The following is a 17287-nucleotide window of genomic DNA, read 5'->3' on the forward strand; positions in this document are numbered from 1 at the left end:
GATTGCGATTGACCTATCTAAGGCATTTGATAGGGTAGATCATGGAAGACTACTGGCAAAAATGAGTGCAATTGGACTAGACAAAAGAGTGATTGAATGGGTGGCTATATTTCTAGAAAATAGAACTCAGAGAATTACAGTAGGCGAAGCTTTATCTGACCCTGTAATAATTAAGAGGGGAATTCCTCAAGGCAGTATTATTGGACCTTTATATTTTCTTATATATATATCAATGATATGTGTAAAGAAGTAGAATCAGAGATAAGGATGTTTGCAGAGGATGCTATTTTGTACAGAGTAATAAAGAAGTTACAAGATTGTGGGCGGCTGCAGTGTGACCTCTATAGTGTTGTGAGATGGACGGTCGGCAATGGTATGATGATAAACGGGGATAAAAATCAGGTTGTGAGTTTCACAAATACGAAAAGTCCTCTCAGTTTTAATTACTGCGTTGATAGGGTGAAAGTTCCTTTTGTGGATCATTGTAAGTACCTAGGTGTTAATATAAGAAAAGACCTTCATTGGGGTAATCACATAAATATGATTATTAATAAAGGGTACAGATCTCTGCACATGGTTATGAGGGAATTTAGGGGTTGTAGTAAGGATATAAAGGGGAGGGCATATAAGTCTCTGGTAAGACACCAACTAGGGTATGGTTCCAGTGTTTGGGACCCTCACCAGGATTACTTCGTTCAAGAACTGGAAAAAATCCAAGGAAAAGCAGCTCGATTTGTTGTGGGTGATTTCCGACAAAAGAGTAGCGTTACAAAAATGTTACAATGTTTGCGCTGGGAAGATTTGGGAGAAAGGAGAGGAGCTGCTCGATTACATGGTATGTTCCGAGCGCTCAGAGGAGAGATGGCGTGGGAGGACATCAGTAGACGGATAAGTTTAAGTAGTGTCTTTAAAAGTAGGAAAGATCGCAATATGAAGATAAAGTTGGAATCCAAGAGGACAAATTGGGGCAAATATTCGTTTATAGGAAGGGGAGTTAGGGATTGGAATAACTTACCAATGGAAATGTTCAATAAATTTTCTATTTTTTGCGATCATTTAAGAAAAGGCTAGGAAAACAACAGATAGGGAATCTGCCACCTGGGCGACTGCCCTAAATGCAGATCAGTAATGATTGATTGATTGATTGATTGATTGATTGATTGATTGATTGAGATTCGCGTGGGAGAACCGTCATTAAGCATCGTAAATAACAAATTTTCTCAGTACTGATATCAAACATCCTGTCGTTCGCATTACTTTCCCAATCGACATTTTTATAAATTGAGATCACCCACTACAACCACGTTCCTTTCCTTATTTTTCCCCACATAGCTGATTATCTTATCAAATAATTCTGAATCAGCATCTGCGCTACCCTTTCCTGGTCTGTACACTCCAGATATCAAGTTGCATATTATCTTTAGAGATGAGAATTTCATGTTTGTCATCTTTAACTTTTCGTAGCTTACAAATTCTTCTTTCACGACGATGAATATTCCCCCTCCTGCCCTTCCAATCCTATCTCTACGATACACCCTCCAGTTCCGTGAGAAAATTTCTGCATCCATTATATCATTTCTCAGCCATGATTCAACTCCTATTACACTATCTGGTAAGTATATATCTATTAAATTACTTAATTCTATTCCTTTCTTTACAATACTTCTACAGACGAGCACTAACAGTTTGATGTCATCCCTACTTATTTACAGTTCCCAGTTCCCTTAACACCGCTCTCTAGACCACCCTGTTTCCCTGAGTGTACCTCCCTATAACCCTTCTAAACAAATTTCCTAACTTATATGTACCACTGCGGTTTAAGTGAAGGCCATCTGAACGCAGATCCCTATCTCGTACCCACCCATCAGGATCTAGAAATTTCACTCCCAGTTTCCCACATACCCACTCCATAGTCTCATTTATATCCCCAATCACCTTCCGGTCAGTATCCCTCCTACACAGTATTCCACTGATAACAATCTCCGCTTCCTTAAACTTAACCCGTGCTGCATTTACCAGATCCTACACATCCCCAACTATGTTGGTACTTATACCTGCTTGTCTTACGTTGTTAGTACCAACGTGAAACACTACCACCTTCTCCTTCCCCTCCTCCTTCTCTTCTACATTCCTCAACATCTGCCTTAACCTAATTCCTGGATAACACTCTATCCTGGTACCCTTTCCTACACACACTTTCCCGACATGTCTAACGATAGAATCCCCAATGCCCAGAGCCTGAACCCTACCCACCTCATTTGATCCCCTCCCCTCCTGGTCAGTCCTATCTTTCCTGACCGCTGCAGAAGCTACTTTCTCCTCTCTTTTCTCAATCCCATGACCCTATTCCACCTGTCTTTTCCTATCCACTACTCCACATTTCCCTTTCCTATCTCTTCCCTTTCTCCTACTTCCACACTTCTCGGCAACAGTTCCCTGTTCCTCATCTTCCCTCGGTTGTTCTACCTGCAGTGACTCGTACCGATTTCTCACCGACACCTGTCCTGAATTTTGATCCTGAATGGAGCCCTTAGCCTGCAATCTCCTTCCCCTTAAAACATTAGACCACCTTTTTTCCTCAATTCCCCCTTTCCTTACCATCCCACTACTACACTGTATCCTGCACATTGTTTGGAGGCCTACTTTCCTTCCTGTCCTCTGAGAGAATCCTAATTATCTCTCTCAAGCTCTCCAACTCCTCCCTCATACTCCTTAATGCCTGGCTACATCCACAGTTCCTACACTCGCACTGCTTGGCCATTTTTGATAAATAATGAAAAGAAAAGAAAAAATAACATAAGTTATTCTGTGCAAAATAAAAATTAAAGGAAAGGAATATTGTCTAGGTTAGTTCATAAAGATTAATATTAATTAATATAGGCTACTACTACACTACAATACTACTTAATTGCACTATTTTTATTCCTAGAACACGTTAACACGATGAAAATTGCTGTTAATTACTGGAAACAGAGAATAATACACTAGAATTACACAATTCTTAACTGCAGTTAAGTCTACCCTAATTACAACAACAGAATTTTAGTAAGAGAGTTACTACATATACCACAGAAACGGTAGATACTACACAAATATTTCACAGTAATAGAATAAACACACTATTTTCTAATAAGATGCTATAATACACTAAAATAATTTTAAACTACGTTCAGACTAAGTACAGTTACTACAATACACTGCAATAACTTTAAACTACGTTCAGACTTATTCTAATCACAACAGGTTATTACCAAGCAAAAACAGAAAAGAAAATTATCTTGGAGACCGGATCCCAATACTATGCTCCTGTTATATCGCAATAATATTCGTTCGACTTTGGATTATGGCTCGGGGTTCGTAGACACGGCAGCCAATCAAAAACTTAATCAATTGGATTCGCTTCAGGTACAGTTTATTAAACTTTGTATTGGGGCTCTACAATCTTCCCCCAAAAATGCAACATTGGTCGAGGCTGCAGAATCCACATTAAATATTAGGAGAAAATTGCTTGCTTCCAAGTTTATTCTAAGGACTCTCTCTCTTAGCTCACGCCCAATACTTCCTAAATTATCATTACTAGTACGTTCCTATCAAGATCAATATACACCCCTACACCGTTACCCAGCACTTTCCTGGATACATTATTACTTTATTTCCCTTCGTACTTCTATTACTCGTTCCCCGTCCACAGCTAATTACATTCTTCCCTTTCAAGCAAATTATTATGTCCCTGCTCTGATTTTATCAGCATTAGGTGGTTCTCAACTCTTTGGCCCGGCCCGAACACACGGTGCTAGGAAACATGTCCGTCTAGCTTTGTCCCTGGATGTTCATTTTCTTTCACCAATATTCTATACTGACGGGTCCAAAATTCACACCCCTCCAAGTGTGGGGGCGGCCGTTTTCTCAACCGAGTTACACATTTCCAAGCAATTTTCACTTCCATCGGAGGCAACTATTTTTACGACGGAAACTTTTGCAATCCATCAAGCCTTACTATACATCATGTATTCGCATCTAGATAGTGCCTACATTGCATCCGATTTCCTGAGTGTGCTGCAAGCCTTAAATAATCTCAGTTTCCGGTCCAATTGGTATATTTAATATCTTCGTAAAATCTGTTTCGATCTACACCAACTAGGTAAAAGGATTACAGGTATCAAATTAGACATGCAGATGACTTGGCCTTGTATCACATCCACTCTTCAAAATATGGGAAGAACAGTTGTAAATTATCAGCAATTCAAGCATACAACAAACTTCCTGCTGACATAAGAATTGCCCCTACTTTAATAACTTTCAAACGAAAGTCAAAGGAAAATCTATGTAATAGATACTTCATATTTGAAATATAAATATGTAATGTTTAAAACAAACACTCGCCCCGCTTTGTTAATCCTGTTGCATTGTTACTCACTTGTTATACGAAATAGAGTAGAGATAATACGCGGCACTTACGGATTTAGCCTTGCTAAAATGGGAGAAAATTCGACGGTGGCGCTCCTAGTGACTTGATCTGAACAAATCACGCTAAATTCAAATATCAATGGAAATGTATATACGGATGTGGATAAATAAATTACGTCTAGAAAGAAAGTGTTATTGAGATATTAACTTCGAAGTTGCTAAAGCAATTCTGGATAAATGAATGAAGAATTATTTAAAAGGTTATTATTCAAAGACTGAAATTAGGCATATAAACAAGGTGTGAAATGGACTGATGTGAAATGGGTTGATCTTTCATTTATGCATTACTTTTTTAGGTTTAGGATTCCTGCCTGAACTCTTACGGTTGGATTTGTCTTTCTTCCTCATTTAAAAACATTGTATCATCACATTAAGATATTTGTCAATAAAAATATCGGCACATTCCTTACACATATGATGCAATGAATTAACATTTAATAGCTGGACAATTTTCCTCTTAACATGAAGCCTACAAACAGAAAAATATTCCTTACACATATGATGCACTGAATTAACATTGAATAATAATAATAATAATAATAATAATAATAATAATAATAATAATAATAATAATAATAATAATAATAATAATAATAATAATAATAATAATAATAATAATAATAATAATAAAGTTTTTTGTTTTACTTCCCACTAACTACTCTTTTGCGGTTTTCGGAGACGCCGAGGTGCCGGAATTTAGTCCCGCACGAGTTCTTTTACGTGCCAATAAATCTACCGACACGAGGCTGACGTATTTGAGCACCTTCAAATACCACCGGACTGAGCCAGGATCGAACCTGGCAAGTAGGGGTCAGAAGGCCAGCGCCTTAACCGTCTAAGCCACTCAGCCCGGCGAATTAATATTTAATAGCTGGAAAATTTCCCTCATAACATGAAGCATACTAACAGAAAGATAATCTATAAAATCCCGGCTTTAATCGGAGAAGAGGGATAAAGAAAGAAAAGTATGAAAATTTTGTCGATAGTGATGCTGTAAGGAATATTTACGTACAATTAGAGCAAACATGTAACATACCCTTGGCTGTATTGTCGAGGATTTCTAAAGCCGCTGGCCTGGAAATGATCTGAACAGATCTTATAATTCTTATATAAGCGTAACGTCCATTCTTTCTTGTACACCTTATCCAAATCGCTTCTGTGACATTTCAAAACCCGCAGATCACACCTACAACACATCGGTATTGGAGGTCAACTGCTGCACTAAAGAATACAATATGCGTATTACATTTTATGCCAGTTAAAATATGGGTCGAGCAGGTCAGAAGATTATGAAGTACTATAAAAATCTCTGTCACTGGAAGAATATATATGCAAACACAATATTACTTACATGTTCTTGTCACGGGGGAACCTGAAGAACGACCGCACATTTTTCTCTACTTCGTAATTACTGCAGCCGAACACAGCACATACCTTTCCCCTCATGTTGAGAGGAGATATCAAGGAATGACACACACTACTATTTATTTATGTCAACTCAGTGAAAACGCATAAATAGCACCAAAAACTTCACACAAAAATACACGTGCTCTTATGAGAGAATCAGTACTGTTCAGGTCTATCCGCTAGAGTGAGCTCCAGTAGCTGTCTCTCGATATCTCGCTCAGTGTCGCGTATTATCTCTACTGTATTTGGTTATACTAAGTAGTTTAAGTATCTTAGTATAATTAAGGAACTATATAATGGTATTTTAATTTTATTTTTTACACTTTCTGTATTGATGTCTCTACTTTTACTGTTTAAGTAACCTGATTATATCATTGTAAGTTTGTAGATCCGCCATTGAATATATTATTCGTTGTACAATTCCTCTGTATAAGCCTTTGGCTCGTCGGAATTAATTATTGAAATAAATATCTTCTCTTATCTTACTTTGGGTTCCGGGTCATACAAATATTACAGGCGGATACCTAGGCTCAGGCGGCAGCTCAAGTTCAGGGTGTTGCGAACCATTTTGCGTTTATTGGAGCGGTTGTCGAGAGAAGATAAGGCAGTTATGGAAGGATGAGTGGAGTCACCCCTCGTGTCGTACGATGGTGGTGGTGGTGATTATTGTTTTAAGAGGAAGTACAACTAGGCAACCATCCTCTATATAACTCTAATCAGAGGGAAGAAATGGAAGGGATCCGACACTTCGAAAAATGAAGATATCGGCCAAAGGAAGACAAGGGCCACGAAGGGCGTGAAAATGAAAGACTCCCTAGCCCTCGCAAACCTAATAGCGTCGGGGTCGGAAAAGAACAAGAGTTGACCAAGGGAGGTCGGATAGTATAGGTCAAAGTGAGGAGCCTGGCACAAGTAAGTGGAAGCAATGCCAGGACTCAGCTGAGGGCCCCGTAGTCGCCAACCCTCGCTCCAAAGTTCAGAGCCCCTAGGGCCCCTTTTATTCGCCTCTTACGACAGGCAGGGGATACCGTGGGTGTTATTCTACCGCCCCTACCTACAGGGGGGACCTCGTGTCGTACAGGACGGAGTTTGTTTACGATCCTTCCGAACGCCCCACGTTCTCCGTGGTTTACTAAACATTATTATACTAGACGTCACATTAGTAATATTATCCGTTTGCGGCTAAATCATATGTGCACGCCTGATCAATTATTTCGTATGAAGTTGGTCGAGTCTAACCTCTGTAAATGCACCTCGGTTGGTACAATTAATCATATTTTGTTTCAGTGTCCGTTGCTCGAAGTTAGTAGGCGAAAATGGTTACATTCGTTTTTCCGGAAACAATTCGCATCACCCACCCAATGTTGTTTACTATATCCCACGCCCACTATGGTCGTAGCTTTATCGAATTTCTTTTCCGACACCGACACTTTCCTTTAATTTCCGTCCCTGTGGCACTTCCTTATGTGTTGACCCGGGCATGTGCGTGTAGTAGAAAGTCGCCAAGTAGTATTTGTTTCTGGCGTGAAGCTTTGTAGCTTGTGTTCTTGTGTTAATCCTGTGTCTTGTAGATAGGTAGTTGAATTCTAACCCTCCTTTTTATTTTCTCTCTTGCGCTTTCGCCTCCTCCATACTTTGAGTTTTATTATAGGATCTGTGCCTGGGTACACCGCTATAAACGCGAAGCGCATCAAATTATCAAGACAAGACAACTACGCTGTAGCAAATACAGTAGAGACAATACACACACTTACGGATTTCGCCTTGCTAAAATGGGAGACAATTCGACGGTGGCGCTTCTAGTGACTTGACCTGAACAAATCGCGCTAAATTCAAATATCAATGGAAATGTATATACGGAAATGGATAAATAAATTACGTCTAGAAAGACAGTGGTATTGAGATATTAACTTCGAAGTTGCTAAAGAAATTCTGGATAAATGAATGAAGATTTATTTAAAAGGTTATTATTCAAAGACTGAAATTAGACATATAAACAAGGTGTGAAATGGACTGCTGTGAAATGGCTTGATCTTTCATTTATGCATTACTTTTTTAGCTTTAGCATACCTGCCTGAAATCTTACGGTTGGATTTGTCTTTTTTCCTCATTTAAAAACAATGTATCATCACATTAAGACATTTGTCAATAAAAATATCGGCACATTCCTTACACATATGATGCAATGAATTAACATTTAATAGCTGGACAATTTTCCTCTTAACATGAAGCCTACTAACAGAAAGAAAATCTATAAAATCCCGGCTTTAATCTGAGAAGAGGGATAAAAGAAAGAAAAGTTTGAAAATGTTGTAGATAGTGATGCTTTGAGGAATATTTACGTACAATTAGAGTAAAAATGTAACATACCCTTGGCTGTATAGTCGAGGATTTTTAAAGTCGCTATCCTGGAAATGATCTGAACAGATCTTATAATTCTTATACAAGCGTAACGTCCCTTCTTTCTTGTGTACTTTATCCAAATCGCTTCTGTGACATTTCAAAACCCACAGATCACACCTACAACAACACATCGGTATTGAAGGTTAACTGCTGCACTATACAATAAAATATGCGTATTATATTTTAAGCCCGTTAAAACATGGGTCGAGCAGGTTAGAGGATTATGAAGTACTATAAAAATATCTGTCACTGGAAGAATATATATGCAAACACAATATTACTTACATGTTCTTGTCACGAGGGAACCTGAAGAATGAGCGCGCATTTTTCTCTACTTCGTAATTACTGCAGCCAAACACAGCACATACCTTTCCCCTCATGTTGAGAGGAGATATCGAGGAATGACACATGTTACTATTTAATTATGTCAACTCAGTGGAAACGCATCAATAACACCAAAAACTTCACACAAAAATACACGTGCTCTTATGACAGAATCAGTACCGTTCAGGTCTATCGGCTAGAGTGAGCTCCAATAGCTGTCCCTCGATATCTCGCTCAGTGTCGTGTATTGTCTCTACTGTATTTGGCTGTAGTCTGTTCTCTCTCACATGGCGATTTCCGGCAATTTCTTTGGTATAGGACAGGAAGAAAAATGGCGCTGTCGTCAGGTTTGTTTATAATATATGAAGTTTTGGGTGTTTTTAAGATTATCTGTAATAATTGGATGTTATTATATATTAGATACAATTAATTACAGTTATTTCTGGATATAATTGTTATCTAGTTCGTGAGTTATACCCTATGAGGGGGGAACATGTTTTAAAATACTGGCACGTGTGCGTGTGTGTGGATTTTATGGGTTAGCAACGTTGCAAACAGTACTTGTTAATATGTTTAAACTAATACTTGTCCTGTTGATACATACACTCCACCTTAGGGAAGTAATTCAACCCATTTCTGTATTACTCGAGAGATTTCATTCCTGTTTATTTTGGGACGTTCCGGTGTTGTGTAGGTTATGGCCGATTAAAGCGTACATACAGTACATGAAACTTTTCTTGATACCTGAGCTCCCTAGTGCTGAATCGGAACTTTGTATCAAGAAAAGGTTCGCGTACTATACATTTTTTGTCATTGACGTACGCTTTTGCATTCTACATTAGTTTCAGTTTCATTATATTTTATTCCGTTCCACCGATTAATGAGTTAGTACAATGATACACCGAAGTCTGGCTTCCTTTTTAAATATCAGAATCTTTTTTTATTTTTTATAATTTGCTTTACGTCGCCCCGATACAGGTATATAGGTCTTGCGGCGGCGATGGGAAAGGAAAGGCCTAGGAGTGGTAAGGAAATGGCAGTGGCTTTAATTAAGGTACAGCCCCAGCATTTGCCTTGTGTGAAAATGGGAAACCACGGAAAACCATCTTCAGGGCTGAAGACAGTGGGGTTCGAACCCACTATCTCCCTGATGCAAGCTCACAGCTGCGTACGCTTTTGCATTCTACATTAGTTTGTGTCATATTTTATTCCGTTCCAACGATTAATGTGTTAGTACAATGATACACCGAAGTCTGGCTTACGTTTTAAATATAAGAATCTGTTTTTCATTTTTTATAATTTGCTTTACGTCGCACCGACACAGGTAGGTCTTGCGGCGGCGATGGAAAAGGAAAGGCCTAGGAGTGGGAAGGAAGGGGCCGTTGCCTTAATTAAGGTACAGCCCCAGCATTTGCCTGGTGCGAAAATGGGAAACCACTGGAAACCATCTTCAGGGCTGCTGGCAGTGGAGTTTGAATCCACTATCTCCCGGATGCAAGCTCAGCTGCACGCCCCTAACCGTACAGCCAACTCGCCCGGTGTATCATCAGACTCTCTGTGACAAGTTGTATCTTCTAGTAAGTGTCCCCCGTCCACACGGCAAGAACCAGTCCAGGTCTTATCCTAACGTCTGCACGGCAAGAACCAGTCGAGACCATTCATGTAACATTAATCAATTAATCACCACCACCAGCTATCGAAGCACCACTCACACATTCGTTCCTAAGTATAGAGGTTGGCAGCACTGAGCACCGCATGATAACATCCTTCCTGAGCGTGTAAAAAAACGACAGTCGTTCCACGTGGAGCTGAATGCAGTGAGTAGTGGGCTGCGGAAGGTAAAATTATAATCCCACATCCACTGACTTATTGCTGCTTCTTCCAGTATCTCTTATCCACACATAACAGACTAACATTACACATACAACTGAGGATGGTTGCCTAGTATGTTGTACTAGTATGTTGTTTTATTATAAAAGAGCTGACCATTCTGCCAGAAACTCTGTCCGCGCTAATACCTCCTTCCTCAGCCACCAAGCGAATTGTGGCACAAAAGTCAAGGTGTGAAGCACAGTATGTTATAAGTAGGGCCTGGATTCATGGGTACTAAAAACTCCAAAAATATGCATGCACATATGCACTAAAAGTAAAATACATTTATCAAATGCATTATCGGTACTTAAATTTAGCTCAGTGTTTTATTCCTTGCCAGATGATGCATGGCAGGAGGTTATCAACAGTTTTTTAATGTTTTCAGGGGTCAGTGACTTTCTGTTGTCAGACAGAATTAATTTATATGCTGAAATGGATCGTTGTGCGTCGATGGATGTAACTGAGAAATACTTGTACACTGGCACTCTGCTCGGAACTTTCTTCTGGCAAGGATTGCCTGATTCCACTTACGTATATGCTTATGGATTGAATCTTCGTGAGTAGAACAGGTAGAACAACCGAGGTAAGATAAGGAACAGGGAACTGTTGCCGAGAAGTTTGGAAGTAGGAGAAAGGGAAGAGGTAGGAAAGGGAAATGTGGAGTAGTGGATAGGAAAAGACAGGTGGAACAGGGTCATAGGATTTAGAAAAGGGAGGAGGAAGTAGCTTCTGCAGCTGTCAGGAAAGATAGGACTGACCAGGAGGGGAGGGGATCAAATGAGGTGGGTAGGGTTGAGGCTCTGGTCATGGGGGTTTCTATCGTTAGACATGTTGGAAAAGTGTGTGGAGGAAAGGGTACCAGGGTAGAGTTTTATCCAGGAATTAGGTTAAGGCAGATGTTGAAGAAAGTAGAAGAGAACGAGGAGGGAAAAGAGAAGGTGGTAGTGTTTCACGTTGGTACTAACGTAAGACAAGCAGGTATAAGTACCAACATAGTTGGGGATGTGTAGGATCTGGTAAATGCAGCACGGGTTAAGTTTAAGAAAGCGGAGATTGTTATCAGTGGGATACTTGTAGGAGGGATACTGACTGGAAGGTGATTGGGGATTTAAATGAGACTATGGAGTGGGTATGTGGGAAACTGGGAGTGAAATTTCTAGATTCTAATGGGTGGGTAGGAGATAGGGATCTGCGCTCAGATGGCCTTCACTTAAACTGCAGTGGTGCATATGAGTTAGGAAATTTGTTTAGTAGGGTTATAGGGAGGTACATTCAGGGAAACGGTGCGCTAGGCAGCGGTGTTAAGGGAACAGGGAACTGGAAATCAAGTAGGGATGACATAAAACTGTTAGTGCTCAACTGTAGAAGTATTGTAAAGAAGGAATAGAATTAAGTAATTTAATAGATATATACTTACCAGATATTGTAATAGGAGTTGAATCTTGGCTGAGAAATGATATAATGGATGCAGAAATTTTCTCACGAAACTGGAGGGTGTATCGTAGAAATAGGATAGGAAAGGTAGGAGGGAGAGTATACATTCTCGTGAAAGAAGAATTTGTAAGCTAAAAAAAAGTTAAAGATGACAAGCACGAAATTCTAGGGGTAAGGCTCATTTATAAGGATAATGGGCAGCTAGATGTCTTTGGAGTGTACAGACCAGGAAAGGGTAGCGCAGATGCTGATTCAGAATTATTTGATAAGATAATCAGCTATGAGGAAATTGAATCTAGCAAAGAAGTCAGCTAAGGATAACATGATGGCAAGCATAATTGGTGGCCACACTAATCCTGCTTCATGAATTTACCAAGCTCAGAACATTTTAAGCAAGCCTCGGACCTATGGGAGTAATGGAGTCCCACTCCCAATTGACAGGCGAGGGACTCCTTGGAAACAACTTCTCAAACGAAATGGAATTCGATGGGGAGCTATCAATATTAATGGGGCTTATGGAAGAAAGAAGGTAGAACTGGCTGAGGCAGCAAAGAGGATGCATCTGGATGTGCTAGGAGTAAGTGATATTCGGGTAAGGGGAGATAACGAGGAAGAGATAGGAGATTATAAATTGTACTTGACGGGTGTTAGAAAGGGAAGGGCAGAGTCTGGGGTAGGGCTCTTTATCAGGAATACCATTGCACGGAACATAGTTTCTGTTAGGCACGTAAATGAGCGAATGATGTGGGTAGATTTGGCAGTCGGAGGAATTAGGACAAGAATTGTGTCCGTGTATTCACCATGTGAGGGTGCAGATGAGGATGAAGTTGACAAGTTTTATGAAGCATTGAGTGACATCGTGGTCAGGGTCAACAGCAAGGATAGAATAGTGCTAATGGGCGATTTCAATGCGAGAGTTGGGAATAGAACTGAAGGATACGAAAGGGTGATTAGTAAATGTGGGGAAGATATGGAAGCTAATGGGAATGGGAAGCGTTTGCTGGACTTCTGTGCTAGTATGGGTTTAGCTGTTACGAATGCATTCTTCAAGCATAAGGCTATTCACCGCTACACATGGGAGGCTAGGGGTACCAGATCCATAATAGACTATATCTTAACAGACTTCAAATTCAGGAAATCTGTTAGGAATGTACAAGTTTTCCGGGGATTTTTCGATGATATAGACCACTATCTGATCTGTAGTGAACTAAGTATCTCTAGGCCTAGGGTAGAGAAAGTGTAATCTGTCTGCAAACTAATAAGGGTAGAAAATCTCCAGGACGAGGAAATTAGACAGAAGTACATGGATATGATTAGTGAGAAGTTTCAAACGGTAGACAGTAAGCAATAAGATGTACAGTATTATAGGTTAGGATCCACCTTTCAATACTCCGTAATAAGATGGTAAAAAGTAGTTACAACCTGTTTAATGGGACCGGTTTCAACACATTTTAAGTGTCATCATCAGCCAATTTGCGAAGATCTTACAACAACTAGCACATTGAATACAGGCAAAAAATTAACATTGTATCATAACGTAGCAATTCAGTAAATGTTCAAAACACAATAATCACAGTCAAGAGAGTAAACAGAACATCACTATCTTGCGCCGAAAACAAATATAGCTGAAGTTCATAAGCAGGTCAAATATTCGCTTATGTAAAGTCGTTGCTAGGCAGGTCTTGTAGGCATTTGTTTCTCCGGCCGAAGAGCAAAAGGTGACGTGAATGAAGTCCTAGGAAAACAGTGTAGGATTTAATTTCGTCAAATTTCAAAGTGGATATATAGGTTTTATAAAATAATTTAAAACGTTAAAAAAGAATAAAGCCAAATAAAAAATATATTTAAAAAATAGGAAGAAATAATGAAAGAAATACGAGGTTCAACTCGAAACAACTTGCCGTAGTAATTGATAAAGAAATGATAAATAGAGAAAGGGGGGACGTTAATTAGAGGGTGGTGATGGTGGTGGTGGTGGTGGTGGTGGTGGTGGTTATTGTTATTAGAGGAAATACAATTGGGCAACAATCCTTAATATAATACTAATTCGAAGAAAAAAGAAAAAGAACCGACACTTCGAAAAATGAAGATATCGGTTAAAGGAAGACAAGGGCCACGAAGGGCGTGAAAATGAAAGACTCCCTAGCCCTCGCAAACCTAATAGCATCGGGGTCGGAAAAGAACAAGAATTGACCAAGGGAGGTCGGACAGGATAGATGAAAGTGAGGAGCCTGGCACAAGTAAGTGGAAGCAATGCCAGGACTCAGCTAAGGGCCCCGTGGTCGCCAACCCACGCTCTGAAGTTCAGAGCCCCTGGGGGATGGAGGATGGGAAGGAAAGAAAAAATGGAAGGGATCCGATACTTCGAAAAATGAAGATATCAGCCAAAGGAAGACAAGGGCCACGAAGGGCGTGAAAATGAAAGACTCCCTAGCCCTCGGAAAACTAATAGCGTCGGGGTCAGAAAGGAACAAGAGTTGACCAAGGGAGGTCGGACAGGATAGATGAAAGTGAGGAGCCTGGCACAAGTAAGTGGAAGCAATGCCAGGACTCAGCTAAGGGCCCCCGTGGTCGTCAACCTACGTTCCGAAGTTCAGAGCCCCTGGGGGATGGAGGGTGGGGAGGAAAGAAAAAATGGAAGGGATCCCTTCAGAGCGTGGGTTGGCGACCACGGGGCCCTTAGCTGAGTCCTGGCATTGCTTCCACTTACTTGTGCCAGGCTCCTCACTTTCATCTATCCTGTCGGACCTCCCTTGGTCAATTCTTGTTCTTTTCCGACCCCGATGCTATTAGGTTTGCGAGGGCTAGGGAGTCTTTCATTTTCACGCCCTTCGTGGCCCTTGTCTTCCTTTAACCGATATCTTCATTTTTCGAAGTGTCGGTTCTTTTTCTTTTTTCTTCGAATTAGTATTATATTAAGGATTGTTGCCCAATTGTATTTCCTCTAATAACAATAACCACCACCACCACCACCACCATCACCACCCTCTAATTAACATCCCCCCTTTCTCTATTTATCATTTCTTTATCAATTACTACGGCAAGTTGTTTCGAGTTGAACCTCGTATTTCTTTCATTATTTCTTCCTATTTTTTAAATATATTTTTTATTTGGCTTTATTCTTTTTTAACGTTTTAAATTATTTTATAAAACCTATATATCCACTTTGAAATTTGACGAAATTAAATCCTACACTGTTTTCCTAGGACTTCATTCACGTCACCTTTTGCTCTTCGGCCGGAGAAACAAATGCCTACAAGACCTGCCTAGCAACGACTTTACATAAGCGAATATTTGACCTGCTTATGAACTTCAGCTATATTTGTTTTCGGCGCAAGATAGTGATGTTCTGTTTACTCTCTTGACTGTGATTATTGTGTTTTGAACATTTACTGAATTGCTACGTTATGATACAATGTTAATTTTTTGCCTGTATTCAATGTGCTAGTTGTTGTAAGATCTTCGCAAATTGGCTGATGATGACACTTAAAATGTGTTGAAACCGGTCCCATTAAACAGGTTGTAACTACTTTTTACCATCTTATTACGGAGTATTGAAAGGTGGATCCTAACCTATAATATTGTACATCTTATTTCTCTATTCAATATGGAACAATAATGAAGTTTTTAACTTTAAAAAGACAGTAAGCAGGTTCAGGATATAGAAAGTGAATGGGTGGCATATAGGGATGCTGTAGTAGAAACAGCAAGGGAATGCCTAGGAACAACTATGTGTAAAGATGGGAAAAGGCGAACATCTTGGTGGAATGATGAAGTGAGAGCAGCCTGTAAACGTAAAAGGAAGGCTTATCAGAAATGGCTCCAAACAAGGGCCGAAGCAGACAGGGATTTGTACGTAGATGAAAGAAACGGAGCGAAACAAATAGTTGTTGAATCAAAAAAGAAGTCGTGGGAAGATTTTGGTAATAACCTGGAAAGGCTAGGTCATGCAGCAGGGAAACCTTTCTGGACAGTAATAAAGAATCTTAGGAAGGGATAGAAAATGGAAATGAACAGTGTTTTGAATAATTCAGGTGAACTCATAATAGATCCCAGGGAATCACTGGAGAGGTGGAGGGAATATTTTGAACCGCTTTTCAATGTAAAAGGAAATCATCCTGGTGGTGTTGCAATCAGCCAGGCTCATGGGGAGGAGGAAAATGATGTTGGCGAAATTATGCTTGAGGAAGTGGAAAGGATGGTAAATAAACTCCATTGTCATAAGGCAGCAGGAATAGATGAATTTAGACCTGAATTGGTGAAGTATAGTGGGAAGGCAGGGATGAAAAGGCTTCATAGAGTAGTAAAATTAGCGTGGAGTGTTGGTAAAGTACCTTCAGATTGGACAAAAGCAGTAATTGCACCTATCTATAAGCAAGGGAACAGGAAGGATTGCAACAACTATCGAGGTATCTCCTTGATTAGTATACCAGGCAAAGTATTCACTGGCATCTTGAAATGGAGGGTGCGATCAGTCGTTGAGAGGAAGTTGGATGAAAGGAAAACCAGTGTGGTTTTAGACCACAGAGAGGCTGTCAGGATCATATTTTCAGTATGCGCCAGGTAATTGACAATGCTACGAGAGGAATAGGCAGTTGTGTTTATGTTTCGTAGATGTAGAGAAAGCAAATGATAGGGTACCGAGGGAAAAGATGTTCACTCTACTGGGAGATTATGGAATTAAAGGTAGATTATTAAAATCAATCAAAGGCATTTATGTTGACAATTGGGCTTGAGTGAGAATTGATGGTAGAATGAGTTTTTGGTTCAGGGTACTTACAGGGGTTAGACAAGGCTGTAATCTTTTACCTTTGCTGTTCGTAGTTTACATGGACCAGGAATGAGTTAGCTGGAAAATTTATGATATCCAATAACGGACCATTTATATTGGTATTATGAAAGAACTTTACCAAATGAATGGAGAGTTGCTATAGTAGCCCCTGTATATAAAGGAAAGGGTGATAGGCATAAAGCTGAAAATGACAGGCCAGTCAGTTTGACATGCATTGTAAGTAAGCATTGGGAAAGCATTCTCTTTCTGATTATATAAGACATGTTTGCAAAATTAATAAATGGTTTGACAGAAGGCAGTTTGGGTTTAGGAAAGGTTATTCCACTGAAGCCCAACTTGTAGGATTCCAGCAAGATATAGCAGATATCTTGGATTCAGGAGGTCAATTGGACTGTATTGCGATTGACTTATCTAAGGCATTTGATAGGGTAAATCATGGGAGACTACTGGCAAAAATGAGTGCAATTGTATTTGACAAAAGGGTGACTGAATGGGTGGCTCTGTTTCTAGAAAATAGAACTCTGAAAAGTAGAGTAGGTCCGTGTAAAAATTAAGAGGGGATTGCCTCAAGGCAATATTATTGGACCA

The 17287-nt window shown here is 39.8% G+C and overlaps 1 protein-coding gene across 1 annotated transcript in view; it reads left to right on the plus strand.

Moving 5' to 3' along the window:
* Positions 1 to 8900: 8900 nt before the first annotated feature.
* LOC136858749 (unhealthy ribosome biogenesis protein 2 homolog) overlaps positions 8901 to 17287 on the plus strand; it is a 211295-nt gene continuing 202908 nt past the window's right edge. Inside the window, exon 1 of the mRNA XM_067138511.2 lies at positions 8901 to 8948. Coding sequence (XP_066994612.2) covers positions 8933 to 8948 — 16 coding nt within the window. The 5' untranslated portion in view covers positions 8901 to 8932. The remainder of the gene's footprint in view (positions 8949 to 17287) is intronic.

Source organism: Anabrus simplex, chromosome 1 (genome assembly GCF_040414725.1).
Source record: "Anabrus simplex isolate iqAnaSimp1 chromosome 1, ASM4041472v1, whole genome shotgun sequence".
Lineage (NCBI taxonomy): Eukaryota > Metazoa > Arthropoda > Insecta > Orthoptera > Tettigoniidae > Anabrus > Anabrus simplex.